The 17877-nt window shown below is 45.2% G+C and overlaps 1 protein-coding gene across 2 annotated transcripts in view; it reads left to right on the top strand.

Moving 5' to 3' along the window:
* NMU (neuromedin U) overlaps positions 1–17877 on the top strand; it is a 385326-nt gene that overhangs the window by 333595 nt on the left and 33854 nt on the right. For both annotated transcript variants that reach the window (XM_069234551.1, XM_069234560.1), the window contains one exon: positions 9681–9720. In XM_069234551.1, the coding sequence (XP_069090652.1) occupies positions 9681–9716 (36 nt within the window). In that variant the 3' untranslated portion in view covers positions 9717–9720. The remainder of the gene's footprint in view (positions 1–9680; positions 9721–17877) is intronic.

Consider the following 17877-nt stretch of genomic DNA (forward strand, 5'->3'; position numbering starts at 1 on the left):
TATGATTACATCTAATTAAGCAGACTTACTATAGTATTGAGGGGCAGAGATATATGACAGCATCCTGTGATTGCAGACCTTGCAATTTGCAAAATCACCTCCTATTTTGTTATGAACAATACCCATTTCATTAGTCAAAAGATTTTCAGATGTGTAAAATGAGTTTGGCGACCTCTACCAAATTGCAATTTGGAAGGGGCAAAGCCTAACTAATGATCTGCCTAGTGTAGTTAATTTCTCCATATATTTATGCTAACATTTTCACATAAACAATTAAACACACTATTTACACTCCTAATTTTACGTGATATATTATTTCACATGTCTTATTGCAAAAGAGTGGCTTACTTCCAATGACTCTTTTGTCATTAACAGATGTTTGTAGCAATTAAGCACTACATTTTCCTAAAACCAAATCCAATAAAACTTCTAGAGATCTTATTCCTATTACAATAATTTCAGCAATAATCAATCTTTGCTAGTACCATATTCATTCATAATAATTATTCCTTAGTTTGATTAAAAGTAATTGCCAAGTATCAAGTAGTAACAAGTTACAAGTAATAAGGGCCAATTGCATTTAAGGAGTTACCACTGCTATTATTTAAACCCTAAACAGTAACGTGTAATTAAGCTGTTGCAATGTCATGTTTCAGACCCTGCTCATGTTACACTTAAGCAACAAAAATAACATTTGAATAAAACACTGAGCGATTTATGAATATGTAAACATCTAAGCACCAAGATTATTAGGGAATATGTTCTTGTATGGTTACATATATTTTTTAACTCATTCCTGAAGCTCTTTACTTTGCCCCCGACAGAAAAACAATGGATTTAAATTAATTAATTAAATCTGTGTGTCAGTGGGGCAAATCTCTTTTACTATCAGGCATCTCCCTGCCCCCACAAGCATTAGATGGACCTCATTAATCACCATTGCATCAAAAAGTTTACCTTTCATGAAGTTCCAAAAGCTAGATTTATGAGTGACCAGTTAGCTCGTCGTTTTTACGTTTCCTTTTGTTTGTAGAACAAACATAGTTCTATTACCATCAATGTCACCATGATATTGAAAGGGGGCTATGTGATTAAGATAGTGTCTCTAAAAACCTCGTTTACCAGGGCTGACCCTAACATACAAGCGAGTCAGTTAGTTTAAGTCACTGCTCACTCGGAAGTGAGGACACAGAGTGCGGCGTAAAGCTCTATTAATAAGTGGTGTGCACTCTAGCTTTCCAGGCAGAGCGATATATTTCTTAGTCTTCTATATTGCTAAGCGGAAGGACAATGGTGGCAGCATGTATGATGTATTGGAATGCATCAATTATCTATTGAGCAATTTTCAAACATGTTTTCCTTGAGCCATTCACAAGCTTGATGAAATCTTGTCCTTTTAACCCCTTAACAGCAGAGGCTTTTCCACTCCAGTACTGAGCCCTTTTTTCCTATTTCGGGTACTTTGTCCTTGCGCCTTCATAGCATTCTTTCCACAAATAATATCCATGCCACATTTGCATCCTGGTTTCATAACATCCTGGGGATTTTATAGGTACCCAGGTTCTGTAGTTTCCCTTGAAGGGAACTGAGAAAATAGCCAAACTATAGCTACATGTCGGGGGTTTTGTAAACAGGATGGGGAAAAAACTGCTAAGTAAGAAAGTGACAGTTGTGTTTTTTCTAAAAATGGTATAAGCACAAGGTTTGCTGTGCCAAGTTCACCATTTTCACAGCTTACATGAACAAGCAGAGCAATCTATTTCTTACTAGCGTTTTGAAATTTTTCTAAGTGATAGCTGCATTTTTCTATTTTTTTGTGGCCTCAACCTATTTTCAGTTTGTGGTGGAAACAGGGATGAAACCCACTGGTGATCCTGCAAAGCCGTACAGTTCTAAAAAGTAAGCAAAACAATGTCTCATTTGTTTAGATCCCCCAAGGTGTTCCCGAAGAAACTAAAATAAAAAATAATGAAAAACAGCCATTTGTGACACCACTTTCATTTGTAACCTTTTGTCATGATGGCCAAGTTACATAAGTAATATACTGTTACGTTCAATAGACCCTTCTGTTTACAGAGATATACAGAGTTTGAAGGTTCTCCAAGTATATGACATACCCAGAGCCAACAACTTAGCTGCAAGGGGTTCCATAGGCCCTGGTTTGATCAGTTCCAATTGTGGGCACTTGGTCTAGCCACACAAGTGGGGTAGCATTTTTACTGAGACAGGTAGCTTAACGTGGGGTGGAAAGAATTTTGTGTCTCTCTCAGACTCCTAAAAGAAGGAAAATGTGTTACAGTAGGCAATGTTTTTTTGTTTGCTGGGCATTGTGAGTATGAAAACATTGTGGGATCCACACAAGCCACATCACCCTGGAATCTCCTGGGTGGCTTGTTTTCAAAAAATGGAAATGGTTGGTAGATTTCCTTGCATGGCAGCTGAGCCAAGTCCCAAATACCACAACTACCCCTACTGCAGACTTCTCCATGTAGCATTTTAGTTCCTTCTATGTCTGGAGTACCATTGTTATCAGGAGACATGTGGAAACACAGTGTGACAGAAAGTTTGTGGATCCCAGGAGATGTTGGAACTTTCTCTCACAGTAATGTAAGGACAGTGTGTGAATTTTAGCAGCTTAGGCATGTTAGATGTTTTCTAGGTGTTATGGCAAAGTGAGTGGGATCAATGCAAGCTACATGACCCTGGACACCTTTAGGTGTTCAGTTATCAAAAATGTGAGATGTTGTTATTGTTTCTTCTGAGTCTATCCACTGGTGAAGTATAAACGTGCACTGGATGGTTTTAGCACCTCCAGAGGTGCTAGGTTCAGTAAGCTAATACTAGTAACAATATCAGAATATTTAGCCCATGCCTACTGGATGTGACCTGCAAAGCCACGTCAAGGCAACAACCACTTTTCAGGTCATTCACATGCCTTTTAAGCCCACACACAATGCCATCATACCATCAGCCAAGGGTCCAGTACCACACAGCACAGCACTAACATCAACACAACACCACATTCAAGGGCCCATCACGTTCACAGCCACAAAACTCAATCACCAATGACATGATCTCGCACCTAGTCACTAACCAACACATACAGATAGAAATACAAACAAACCACAAGTAAACCTCTACACACATACAGCCAGGCATGTTGTAGGTTGGTGCTTCAACAAGCTTTACAACATCAGAAAGAACATTTACTTAGACTTTGGGCCTGATTCGGGGTTTGGTGAACAGGTTAGTCCATCACAAATTTGACAGATATCCTGTCTGCCATACTACAAGTGCCATAGGATATCATGGGCTTGTAAGGCCACTGACCTGGCCAGTGCACTGCTCTGCCTCCCGTAGCTCCACCTGTAAATAGAGCCCTCGTTCCTCTGAACTCCTGACCCCTGTCAGGAGTTTAAGGCCCTCCTCCACCCGCAAGCTTCTACCTGTGCCTCATCCCTAGTGTCTAGTGAGAGAGCTCTGCTTTTGTACTAGGCTGCCCTCTGCCTCTCTCCTCCTTTTCTCTGCTTCGCTCTGTGTGTGCTCTCTCTTCCGTGTCTGCCCCCTTTGTGCCCCTTTTGCCGTTCGCTCTCCACAGTGCTCCTTTTGTCTTTTGCTTTACACTCTTTCTTTGCTTTTCCCTCCACTCTTCTCTCTCTCTCACTCTCGCTCTCCCCCTTTCTCCTCCCCCTTCCCTACTTAATGGCTGGTCAGTGAACTGCTCTGCCTCCCGTAGCTCTACCTGTAAGTAGAGCCCTCGTTCCTCTGAACTCCTGACCCCTGTCAGGAGTTTGAGGTCCTCCTCTACCCGAAGGCTTCCGTCTGCGCCTCATCCCTGGTGTCTAGTGGGAGAGCACTGCTTTCCTACTAGGCTGCCCTCTGCCTCTCTCCTCCTTTTCTCTGCTTTGCTCTCTGTGTGCTCTCTCTTCAGTGTCTGCCCCCTTTGTGCCCCTTTTGCAGTTTGCTCTCCACAGTGCTCCTTTTGACTTTTGCTTTACACTCTTTCTTCGCTTTCCCTCCACTCTGCTCTCTCTCTCACTCTCGCTCTTCCCCCTCTTTCTCTCCCCTGCTGCTGCTGCTTCTTTGGCCCCGCCCCCTCCTATCTCTGGCACTGCACTCCCGCCGCTGCTGCCCCCGCGGCAGCCCCCTTTTTTCGCTCTGTTTTTGCCCCTGCTACCGCCTCCCAGCTGTCCTCTCCTCCCCCCCTTCCCTACTTCATGGCGGCCTCGGCACGGTAGGATGAGCAAGACCAGTGACCTGGTCAGTGAACTGCTCTGCCTCCCATGGCTCCACCTGTAAGTAGAGCCCTCGTTCCTCTGAACTCCTGACCCCTGTCATGAGTTCGAGGCCCTCCTCCACCCGCAGGCTTGTGCCTGCGCCTTATCCCTCTCTAGTGGGAGAGCTCTGCTTTCCTACTAGGCTGCCCTCCGCCTCTCTCCTCCTTTTCTCTGATTTGCTCTCTGTGTGCTCTCTATTCCGTGTCTGCCCCCTTTGTGCCCCTTTTGCCGTTCGCTCTCCACAGTGCTCCTTTTGACTTTCCTTTACACTCTTTGTTCACATTCCCTCCACTCTGCTCTCTCTCTTACTCTCGCTCTCCTGCCTCTCTCTCTCTCCCCTGCTGCTGCTGCTTCTGCGGCCCCCTCCCTCCTCTCTCTAGCGCTGCACTCCTGGCGCTGCTGCCCCCGCGGCCCACCCCCTTTTTTTCACTCCGTTTGTGCCCCCGCTCCCGCCTCCCAGTTGTCCCCTCCGCCCCCCTCCCTACTTAATGGTGACCTCTGCACCATAGGACGAACAAGACCACTGACCTTGTCAGTGAACTGCTCTGCCTCCCATAGCTCCACCTGTAAGTAGAGCACTCGTTCCTCTAAACTCCTGACCCCTGTCAGGAGTTCGAGGCCCTCCTCCACCCGCAGGCTTGTGCCTGCGCTTCATCTCTGGTGTCTAGTGGGAGAACTTTGCTTTCCTGCTAGGCTGCCCTCTGCCTCTCTCCTCCTTTTCTCTGCTTCGCTCTCTGTGTGATCTCTCTTCCGTGTCTGCCCCCTTTGTGCCCCTTTTGCCATTCGCTCTCCACAGAGCTCCTTTTGACTTTTGCTTTACACTCTTTCTTCGCTTTTTCCCCCACTCCACTCTCTCTGTCACACTTTCACTCCCCCTCCTCTTTCTCTCTCCGCCGCTGCGGCCCCTGTGGCCTGCCCCACTCATCTCTCTCATGCAGCACTCCTGCCGCTGCTACCTTGCCCCCTTTTTTTGTGCCCTTTTCACCCCCGCTCCTGCCTCCCCGCTGTCCTCTCCTCCCCACTCCCAACTTAATGGCGGCCAGTGCACGGTAGGACGAGCAAGACCACTGACCTGGTCAGGGAACTGCTCTGCTTCCTGTAGCTCCTCCTTTAAGTGGAGCCCTCGTTCCTCTGAACTCCTGACCCCTCTCAGGAGTTCGAGGCCCTCCTGCACCCATAGGGTTCTGCCTGCACCTCATCCCTGGTGTCTAGTGGGAGAGCTCTGCTTTCCTACTAGGCAGCCCTCTGCCTCTCTCCACCTTTTCTCTGCTTCACTCTCTGTGTGCTCTCTCTTCTGTGTCTGCTCCCTTTGTGCCCCTTTTGCAGTTCACTCTCCCCAGTGCTCCTTTTGACTTTTGCTTTACACTCTTTCTACGCTTTCCCTCCACTTCGCTCTCTCTCTCTCTCTCTCTCTCTCTCTCTCTCTCTCTCTCTCTCTCTCTCTCTCTCTCTCTCGCTCTTCCCCTCCTCTCTCTCCCCTGTCTCTGCTGCCCCTGCGACCCGCACCCTCCTCTCTCTCGCGCTGCACTCCCGCTGCTGCTGCCCCAGCAGCCCCGCCCTCTTTTTTCGCACCCACTCCCGCCTCTCAACTGTCCTCTCCTCCCCCCCTACTTAATGGCAGCCGACCGCTGCAGACGAGCCGCTGGTACACCGAATGCGTGCCTAAGGCAAGCCCTTCTGTGCCCGTTAGTGCCTGGACTGCACCCAGTGCCCAAACCCCTGGTTCTCACCCCCCCCACCGCCGCTATACCCGACTCCGCTATGACGTCACCCCCCTCCACACACTCAACACTGACCGCTCATCCACCTGCCATCAAGCCACCCCACAGCTCACCCACAGACCCTTCTCCTGCTGGAACTGCACCTTCACCAGCCTCCACCCCAATGACCCACCCACCCACCAAGGCAGGGCACAACCATCTCAGATGCATCCCACTCAACAACCGCTCCGTCCACAAACATGCCGTCAAACTTTGGAATCCACTCGACCCAGCCTACCCCAGATGTCGCCTTCCTGACCAAGACCTGGATAAACCCCTCCTCAGTGCTCGACATCGCCATAGTCATCTCGGACGGCTACAAGATCACCCACAGGGACCGCACCAACAGACCAGGAGGAGGTATCGCCATTGTCCATACCCTCAGAATCACGACCAGCACCGAAGACACCCTCAGCACCACCGAACACCTGCACTTCCAGATCCACACAGACCCAAAAACCACACACAGAGGGACCATCGTTTACAGACCCCCAAGCCCCTGACAGCAGTTCAGCGACTCCATCACCGATGTCATCAGCACGCACGCTGTCGCATCCACAGGCTACATACTCCTTGGAGACTTGAACTTCCACCTTGAGAACACCAACAACAACAACTCTACCACGCTGCTCAACAACCTCGCCAACCTCGGCCTCAAGCAGTTCGTCACACACCCACCCACTCCGCAGGACACACTCTCGACCCCATTTTCTCCACCAGCAAACACGTCTCCTTCAGCCACACCACCGAACTCCACTGAACCGACCACCGATGCATCCACTTCTCCTTCGAGAAACCCACAACACACCATCACCCGCAACGGATTCCCCACTGCAGATGGAACAAGGTCACTGCCAACTGACCCCAAACCATGGCAGAGAAAGTGCTCTCATCAGAGACTGTAATGAGTAAGTAGAAATCCTACCTATTTGATAATCTGAATGCAAGCTGGTCTTTGGACCACAGCACAGTGCTTTGGCCTTTTTTGGAATTTCTCACAGATCAGCTTCTGTGGTAATCGTTTTTGGCCTTATAGAAGTGTATGGTATGCCACACGACCAGCTTTCTACAGCTCACTGAACAGCTTGACTCCTGTATAAAAGATTTCCACATTGAGGTTATAGCCTTGTTGAAGGATTGATTGGACAAGCTCCCATACAATCTTTGCAATCATTACCAGTAGGGGAGAGCAATCTGCAGGATTTAGAGGGGGGGTCCTTCTCTATATATACTCTCAGGCTATATACACAACCAGCAGAGCTTTTCAAATAGCATGTATATATTGAGGTACAGCAGTCGTCATTTATGCAGGATCAAGGTCTCCTCAGTGGCTATATTCTTTCCAGGAGTATAAATCTCTGGAAGCCTGCAGACAAATGTTCCACAGGAGGTCCAATTCTGGACAATCTGTCATGGTCTGGATGGTCCCAGGGCAATGCAGCAGAATTCTCATTGAATGTAGAACATGCTGCAATAACAGAAACCTATTTCTGCTCATGACCGGTGCAAAGCTGGGTGTGTGCCAAACCATGCAAGTAGACAAGTAGGACTGTATGCTGGGTTTGTGTACTATTCCCATGTTGATCATAAGGCCCAGAAATTCTTTCAGAACCCGATTTGAAGTTAGAGACCACTGTTATGCCCTAGAGTGAGACCAAAGAGTGCCTCCATGTGCCTCAGAAACTGTTTGGCATGCAAATTTGTTTGGTGAACAATTGTATTAAGGGAGTCAACATCCAGGAAGAGATGAACATAGTCAATAGGCAAAAACCTTACTTTATAGAGTTTACATCCAGCATGTGCAACAAATGGTGGAATTTTGAGCTGGATTAAATTGGAGGGGCTGCCAAGAGAGCATGCTGCTGTGATTGCTGCCACATGTCCCTGCTGTCTGGGTTAGGCTAACCCGCTAATGTCTCTCAGCTGCACAGATTGTACCTGCGAATGGACATCATTAGTGCCATGACCATGTTTCTTAGACTCACTAGAAGACAAGTCATTGAATGTAACTCCACAGACTAAAAAAATAACTTCAACATTCTGCTCTATTTTCCACTCCCGCTAATGCTATTTCGCCATCTAATTCTGCCTCAAAGCTGTCATCCATTGTTTGAGATCATTTTGTGTTTGACGTTTGTCTGTGGAGGTGCAATCGCAACATCAGGGGATCTAACCATCCAGCATACACCCCAATTCATTTACCCCTTAGTACTGTGGCTCACTCCGTTGCCCACTCCCACCCCCACCCCCTTTGGCTGAACCTTTTGTTTTAGACTGGGGACAATATGCGCTTAAGCTTTTATAACTTTTCCCCACATATGTACCAAGTCACATTTGTGGAATTTTTTAACTGCATGTTGGGGATACTAAAGGTACCCAGTACCTGGATTCTCCTAGAGTGAACCAGGACAATACACAAAATATAGCAAAATTTAATTTTGAGGGGAAAATGTTAAGCAAAATAGTGTATAGTTTTATTTGCTCTGCTGAGATCACTCCCTCCCCAGCTTTCAGGAACAAACAGAGCTGTGAAAAGAAAATATTTTTGCAACACAGTTGTTGCATTTTTCTGTTAGTCTATTTGTCCTGTATTTTGTGGTTTCTACCTACTTGTAGTTTGTGGTAGAAACATGTGAGAAACCCAAGAGTGAACACAGAGGGGGTCATTACAACCCTGGCGGTACAAGACCTCCAGGGCTGAAATGATGAAAGCACCGCCAACAGGCTGGTGGTGCTTCCCTGGTCATTACGACCGCAGCAGAAGCGCCGCGGTCGCACCGCAGGGGCTGGTGGTTTCCCGCCACAATGGCCCCGACGGTAGCAATCTGCCAGGGCAGCGCTGCTAGCAGCGCTGCCCAGGGGATTACGAGTCCCCGTACCGCCAGCCTTTTCCTGGCGGTTTGAACCGCCAGGAAAAGGATGGCGGTACGGGGAGTCGCGGGGCCCCAGGGTGCCCCTGCACTGCCCATGCCACTGCCATGCCACTGCCATAGGCAGTGCATGGGCCCCCTGACAGGGCCCGTGCAGCTTTTCACTGTCTGCATAGCAGACAGTGAAAAGCGCGACGGGTGCAACTGCACCCGTCGCACAGCCGCAACACCCCCGACTCCATTTGGAGTTGGCTCCTGTATTGCGGCTGAGATCCCCGCTGGCCCGGCGGGCGGAAACTAGGTTTCCGCCCGCCGACCCAGCGCGGATCTCCAAATGGCCACGGCGGGGGTCTGATCTTTTGTAGGTAAATAGAATCCTTTGGATAATTTTGTCAAATTCTTGTGTAGAGCGGATTTTAAAAAGTCTTTCTTGTCCTCTCTATATCATTTACTAAGAATCTATCAAAAGTCCTTCAAATATGACTCTTCAACTTGATCTTTTATTCCGTAGTAGCTTGATTGTATGGCTATATATTTAGAGATTATTTGAGCACGTAGGGATGCGTTAAGCACATCCAATTTCATATTCATCCAGACATCACCCTGATTTCTGAAACAGGGACAAGTTGATTGAAAACAGTACTATAAATATGACACTTTAGTGTTTGTTTGTCCATTGTAAAAAAGAGTCAAGTATTTAATTATGTCTTTAGAAAGGTAGGGTCTATTTAGCAAATGTCACTTTTCTTACGAGAATCTTATGTTTTTTGCAGCCACGTAATGGAAGGAGATCTGCAGGCTTTCGCTAAAAAGGTATTTGTTTATGTTTTTTATTAAAACCCAACCTGAAAATCAAATATCTGTTAATAGTCTCATACTTTAGGTAATTTCAAAGAAACATTAAATGAATGCAGACAGTAACAACTTTTTGGCTGTGAAGTAAGTGGATTTCTCTCCATAAAGATTAATTTGTTAAAGTTAAATCCGTCATAGAGAAGCAGAATAAATATATTTATTTTTCAGTTTTAAAATTAAACCTTGTAATTACATAACTCCTTTCAATACATGAAAGAATGTACGCTGTTGCTGAGCTCTGAGAAATACATTGTTTGTTCGTGCTTATGATTAATCTTATTAGGCAATTGTGCTCAATGAGCAACTGCTGTAATATGTTAGTTCTCAAAGGTGACTGCACTGTATAAACATGATTAAAATGGTGTTTTGTAATTCTAAAAATGTTAAGATAAGTATTTTTAAAATCGCATGTTGGAAATGTTTACAGGTGATGATATGGCAATTAAAATAAATCTGATACTCATTAAGAGGAACAGGTGTGGTGTGTAAAAAGCATATTGTGTTTTCCATGTAAAATGAGAATAAGCATGTGTCTGGCTTATTTTAGAAATATATGTAATTTGCAGTTTTTGGTTGTAATAGCTTTATGGTGGTGTGATACGTTTGGATGCACCAACAGCTAACACACATAAAGCCACTGGTATATACTCAGGCAACGCACAGAGAAGCACCTATAAACACGAAAAACAACATACAAGCAGGCACACATGTAGTCAGAAAACATATATCATGTCAAAAGCATAAGCATTGAATGGATGGATTTATGAGTGTGGATCGACAGATAGATGAAAATATAATTACATGGCTGTGGGCATGGAAAGGTCTAAGTGGGTTGGTGTAACGATGTGTGTCGGTGCATAACTGGATGGATACAAGTATGGATTTGGGTGGATGGGTGAAGGCATTCGTTTGAATGGAGGAGATGGATGAATGCATGACTGTAGGTTGATATTCGATGGATGGGTATTGGTGGACAAATGCATAAGTTTCAGTTAATTGTTAGGAACTGGTGGATGGACTGATGCTAGTGGATGGAAAGATAAACATATCAGCACTGAAACACGGAAACATTGAATAAGTACTGCCTCAGAATGTAATATTTGCTGAGACATATGTACATTAATGCTAAATGTCCTTAGTCACTGGTGAATTTGAGAAGACCAGCCTTAGCATGGTGCAATAAATAACATCTATATGTCAAAGAAGATATATGTTCTGATATATGGATCCACTTAACAATATTCATTTCAAAATGGTACATGTTCTAACACATAGAATGATTCAACAAGACCTGCATCTGAATGTCACAGGGCATGCATGCGGTTACTATGATTTGTATCAGAAAACTGCTTGCTCAGTTCACAAAGATTTTGCTTGGACTTGCCCTTGTAGTACTCCTGAATTCAAGGATTAAGCCTGTAGTACTCTTGGTTTCATAAGTAAGGTGGGAGCACAACAAGAATAAGGGCCTAATTACGACATTGGCGGTGGAAACATTGTATTTTGATGTTTTTGTCAGTCAGTCCTGCGGAAACAATGCTGAAGTGTTGGTCACAACTCCCTTAAGGGAGCTGAGGCCAATACAATAGCACAACAGCACCATTGGAATGCGCACTGACATGCACAGACAGTGCACATTCCAATGGTGCAGACAGTGCGCAATCTGATGGTGCTGGGTGGGGGGGGGGCTGCACTGCCCATGTCATTTGCAGTGCAGCGGCCCCACTGTGGCTCCTGTGACTGGCTTTGTTTTCACATAGTTCTGCACCTGCTTATGTACAGCCATACATTTTTTAAAAATGGGAGGGAGTGTGCTCGGCTTGGGCCTCTGGGACACCATCCCCCAGGGATAAATATAATAAAAAAGGGGAGGGCAGCCACACGTGCCATCTCCCGAGAGTCTTATTAGGCCCCAGAGACCCCATCTCCCAGGCAGAGTAATAAATAAAGGGAGGGGGAAGCCCTCCCAGAGCATAATTAGACCTCTGGAAACCCATCCCCTGGGGGCCGAACTGTTAATAAAAGGTGAGGGGGCCAGCGGGCAACCTCCCTGAGCCTTCATAGGCCTCAGGGGCCAGTCCCCCAGGGCCGTAGCTTATTTTAGTGGGGGGGGCTGTGCACCCCTGTTCCCTGAGCCTATTTTGGTCCTGGGGTCCCCATCCTGCATCGATTATAGGTGGGTGCCCATCCGGGGCACCCACCAACCAACATGTTAGGGGCTGCAGGGAACACCCGGGCTCCCACAGCCCTAGCCAGCTTCCTGCATGGTGCAGGAGTATGTATTGCTCCCGCCTGGAAGGAGCAGCTGCTTTTTGCATGCTTCTTCCAGGTAGGAGCAATATGTGTGTTGTTTCCCTGCCCACATCAGTGTGGGCACGGTTCCCTGCCCGCATCAATGCAGACAATTCTGCTCCCAGCTGGTGAGAGCATTGTTGAATCTGACACCAGCTGGGAGCAGACTTAGGGCCTGATTTAGATGTTTGCGGACGGGTTACTTTGTCACAACGGTGATGGGTATCCCATGTGCCAAACTCTAAACCCCATTTTATCCTATGGGATTTAGATTTCAGCTGACAGGATTTCCATTGCCATTGTGACAGAGTAACTCATACACCAATATCTAAATCAGGCCCTTAGTGTTTGCTCCATTTTGGCAAGAGATTTAAAAATGCTCCTGCCAGACTGGAACAAACACATTTCCCTGCCCGCTGTAGTGCAGGCAGAGAATCTGCTGTGTCCTGAGGGTAGGCTCCCTGGGACACAGTCACTGAGCTGGCCCCGGGCCTTTAAAGGCTCTTGGGGGGGCTATGTCACCACCCTCCCTTTTAATTAATGTGGCAGTCCCTGAGGATGGGGTCCTTGGGGCCTTTTTAAGGCTCAGGGAGAGGGGCTGCTTGTCCCCATCCCCTTTTGTAACACTTCAGCCCCAGAGGATGGAGTTCCCGGGGCCTAATTAGGCTAAGGGAGGAGGGCCTCATCCCCTCCCTTCACGTAATTACATGACCCTGAAAGATGGGGACCGTGGGGCCTTTTAAGGCTTGGGGTGGGGAGCAGCATGGCCCCTCTTCCCTTTTTTAAGCGTTTTGGCTCTGAAGGATGGTGCCCCCGGGGCTTTCTTTGACTCGGGGTGGGAGTTGTGCTCCTACCTTTCCTTTATTACAATGATGGCCTTTGGGGATGGCATACGCCATACATATGCCCCCTCATCCACTTAAGAAATACGTGCCCATCCTGGGACCCGGCCCACCCCAGGGAAAAGAGGGGTTTGGGAAGGCACAGGAGTCCGTGCTTTTAAAAAAAATTCCCATGGATAAGCAGATCCTCCAAAATGTGCAGCAAAATATTTTTTACAAAAATTTGGCCTGAGGCAGGGTTGCTTTGGGGCCCCGCCACCAGGCCTAGCTGGTATACCTACCCTGCGCCTTTATGCCTTATGTTTGTGTTTTTTTAGGATTGTTATTTTTTTTTCAAAACGTTGATGTTGTCAGTGGAAAATTCACGCAACTATAACATTGCCTTTACTTTTGTTTTTTTGTTGTCAGTTTTAGTTTATTTTTTTTAATGAAAACAGATATTTTTATTTTATTTTATTTTAAGAGTTTTCTATAGCGCTAGCAAGACCGAGAGGGTAACAGAGTGCTTTACAACAGAACAGAAAATAAACATAAGAAACACACGAGTCAAGAGTCACTTTGTAGAATGAGGACACATAGGGGTTCTCATGAATAGAAGGGTGGCAATTCGAGGAAGGAGGAGTGGTGAGAGAGAGACCCTTATTGATGTGAGGGTTGGTTTAGGAGGAATTCTTTCAGTAGTTTCTTGAAGGTCATGTGGGAGGGGTTAGATCTGATGTGAATGGGTAAGGAGTTCCATATTCTCGGAGCGTTGTTTGAGAAGGAGCATGATCGAGTTTTTTGCTTGTTAGGTTTCGGTAGGAGGAGGAGGAGAGAGTTTGTGCTTCTCAAAGATCTGGTTTGACCAGCTTTCACTAGCTTAGCGAGGTATTCAGGTTTTCCAGTGTGAAGGGCTTTGTGTGTCAGGCAGGCAGTGCGGAACAGGCAACGGGCCTCAATCGAGAGCCATTTCAGACTCCTCAAGGCTGGGTAGATGTGGTCAAATTTTTAGTTCCCGTCACTAGTCTAGCAGCTGCATGAAGAGTGGACCTCATAGGGGTGAGCCGGGATTTGGCCGTGCCAGTGAGGATAGAGATCCCATAGTCTAGTCTTGAGAGTGCCGGTGCTTGAGTGGCCTGTTTGAGGTCATCTTGGGGAATGAGGGATTTGATTTTGTGAAGAAGTTTAAGGCTGAGGAAGGCATTATTAGCGTTTGACTTGATGTGGTCCTGCATGGTCAGGTTGGAGTCCAGAGAGATTCCCAGGGATTTGACCGTGGTAGACGGGGAGAGAGTGCATTTGAGGGCCTCAATAGATTTTAGCCATATTTTTATTACATCCAACTATAATGTTCCTTTGACCTTTGATTTTTAAGTGAATTTCTAGTGTATTTTGTTTAAGGCTAATCTATAATAGAGTAGTGAATAAAACATGGTTGGAAATTTGTTTATTTTTTTTTTAAGTGTTGGCTCTCGCGAGGTGCTCATAGGAGTCTGATGCATATTCCCCTGTGTGGCCTCCCAGGGAGCTGTACTTTCTGTTCGGCTCTTGCGAAATGCTTGTGAGATCGTACAGTTATAATTAGGTTAATTACAGTGTTTTACTGTAATTTTGAAGTAAACAGAGCATTGCACATGTTGTTTAAGATAGAAAAACGAATTGTGGACTGTTCTGTAGAAGATATAAAGGAAGTGTTTTTTACGGTCTCACAAGATGACCAGAATACACTGTCACGGTCTACCCTTCGCTTACGGTCTTGGTCAGCTAGAACTGAAGGACGACCTTGATTCTTGCAGGTCCTGCTCTGGCCAAGGTAAGGGTGGCCCTTTCCGGTAGCCACAGTGCTGCTGACAATGGTACGTTAAATGGCTGTCCATGCCCACCAGAAGGAGTCCCAGAGGAAAAACCCATTAGGGAAAAAACCTCTATGAAAGGAACTCCTGGAATAGAAGAAAAGACACAAGAAAAAATACCAGGCTTCCAAATCAAAAAAAATAACTGGAAGGAAGCTGGAAGGAAGCTGGAACAAAGAGGGGAAAAGGCTGGAATCAGAAGAAAACAGCAGGAGCATGATTACCACCGAAGGAAGTGTTGCAGCGCAAGGAGAGCAAGAATCCAACTCCTTAAATACCCCTTAACAGGAAGTGACATACAGGAAAAAGCAAGGACGCCATGTTGGATTGGGAAAAGACTATAGAATAAGATAAGATAGATGAGGACGCCATATTAGAAAGGGAACCAGATGCATGCAGGGAAGAAGATAAGAAGAAAGGCATGCTAGGAGAAGGAGAATATGGTCCCTACTGAGAAAAAAAAAAAGAATTAAAATGAAAGAAGAAATAGGAAAGAAGAAAGAAAACCAAAAGAAAGGCAAGTCACCAGTTAATTGAGGGGTGGGCGCCCACTCCTAACCCCGAGGGGGAGCTGTGCCCCAAACCCGCCGAGGCCAGAAAAATGGGCTGCGCCGAGTCCCGCGGCCAGGAAAACGGACCACGACTCCAACCGCAGCCTGAATCGGTTCCACTGCCCAGGCCACGGAGGCCTGCAGCACAACATACACAACATACACAGTCCTGGAAAGGAAGCTCAGCCTAAGAAAGGTTTCTGGTTGGTTCATATGGATGTCTTTATTTAGAAGAAGACGATTCCATCCTTTTTGCTTTATTACACTATTTGACTTTGGTGAGAATAGACATATTTGGCTTGCTCTGCTATCCTGTTTCTCTTTCACAGAAATATGTCTTCATCAAATTCAGATGAACAGCCAGGGGCTTCTGCACCAGCTCAGCCATCTCATCCACCAAATGAATTCTAGGTGTGGCAATTCTTTGAAATTAGGCCAGGTGGCAAGAAGGTTTCTGGGAAGTATGTTATGTGTAAGCTTTGCAGCAAAGAGTTCGGGGGGGAGCAAAAATAAACAATATAGCATGAGAAGCACAGGGATGTGGAGGCACTGGAGGTTTATGCATCCACAAAGGCTTGCACAGGCAGAGTTGGCTCATGATGAGGAGCTACACAACTAAGAGCACATGCGGACAACAATCCTGCTTTTTTAAGTAAAGCGTGATTTTGTTGCTTGTGCAAGCAATTGTTTCATCAGAGACAAGCAGGTCTTCCCAGAACAAGCTTGTCCAAGAGCACAAGTGCCCCTCCCGGGCAATGGTGTTTTTTTAATTAGTTTTTAAAACGTTTTTCTAATTTTTGTTTTCAAGAAGATGCCTTTGTGTTTATTTAACAATTTGAGTTCTATGTTTTTGTTGTACCCTTTAAAAAATAAAATACCAAAAAAATATTTAAATTGTTTGAAAACACAAAACAATATATAGTTGTTGAAACCAGCTCACAAAGCCTACTCTTTTTAGAGCTACCCCCCCACTTTTATAACCTATGTTGTTTGCACTATGTTTCCTTTTTTCCCTCCTTAAAATCTCTTGCGAGACTCTTGTGAGAGCCAGAGAAGGCAACTGTAATCAGCGGCTCTTGCAAGCCTCTTGTGAGAGTTTGCGAGAGGCAGGGAGGCGCTCCCTCACATTCAGTCCAAGGGGCAAATGCTTCCTGGATTGTACTCGCAAGCCTCTTGTGAGATCGTACTTTTTATAATGGAATGTGCATTTACACTGAATATATCCTGATGTAGTTTGTAAAATTTATATACACCAGAATACTAATATTATAAGTTTGGGGAAAAATAAATCACTTAGATTTATGAAAAAAAATCTATATGTTTCATGTGCGCGAATATTGGTATGTAGCACACATTGATACTCGTATTTGTTTTAAGTTCATTTATTATTATTCGAAAACGTTCAATCATTATATAGTCATTATCCTTGGCAGGACACATAACAATGCAAATACTGTAAACTTTAATGCTTTTGTGCCTACTTATAACTACATACATATTTCTAAATATTGTTTCTTTCAGAACTTTAGTTGTAGAAATTTAGGATAGGAATTTAGAAGCTTCCAGGGTAATCTATGCTTTACTATAAGAGAAGCATCATCACATTCAGTTCAGCCAGATCCATTTTTTAAGATAGACTGTGTAGTGACCAGAGTTGAATGAGTGTTCATGATGGAAAAAATTGCCACAGTTGTGTATGTTTTCTTATGATCTGATATCTGATTAGCTTTAAAGTTGGTGATATCTAATATATTTAAACTGTGTCTTACAACCAATGTAGACAACAGTTTTGATGTGCACTCTGGACGGGGGTTATTCTGTATAGCTTTCACAAAGAGTTTTTCAGATGGCACTGACTTGAAATCTGGTACTGTAAGGCACACAAATCACTCTGAATGAATGCCTGCTCTGCCTTAATAGCAGCAATCTACACGTTTATGGTTCCAAGAATAGTTTGTTGTAAATAAATCATTCATTGCAATTCCCTCATTTTCTAACTCATTTAGCACTACCAATAAAACTGCCTTTGTATCTTGTACCATTACAGTAATCAACCATATCACGTATAAATACAGTAGAGTTACAAATGTGCTTTTCAGTATGTAGTAAGAGTGTCAAAGCTTGACATGAAGGTTTCTCTTTGTGTTGAACAATGTTGTCAATCGCTGGCTGTAGATGGAATAGAAAATTAACTACTACATTACAGTAACATGAAACTCAAGAAGTTTTAGAAAATGGAAAACTTATTACATTGCTGACTTCATTAGTTTTTAGATTTTTTTAGGTCTGTAGATTCTTCGCTTCATTTTTTAAACTTTTGAAAAGTCTACAATCTTGGAACTTTTTTGCTTTAAGTAAGTTTGATGCTTGTCAACAATGGAATATATGATCAGAAGAGGAGCAGAGATCCCTCACAAGAGATTTTACTCTATCACACATGATGTCAGCATTTACTCTTCTCTCATCAAAATCAAGAGGTAACAACTCTGACAATGTCCTCACCTGTGATAAAGCAACATAAGACATTCCTTCTTTAAAGACTGTGTGACCTATATTTATCATAGCTGCATCCAAAGTTGGTCCTTGAGATTTGCGAAT

Source organism: Pleurodeles waltl, chromosome 1_2, assembly GCF_031143425.1.
Source record: "Pleurodeles waltl isolate 20211129_DDA chromosome 1_2, aPleWal1.hap1.20221129, whole genome shotgun sequence".
Classification (NCBI taxonomy): domain Eukaryota; kingdom Metazoa; phylum Chordata; class Amphibia; order Caudata; family Salamandridae; genus Pleurodeles; species Pleurodeles waltl.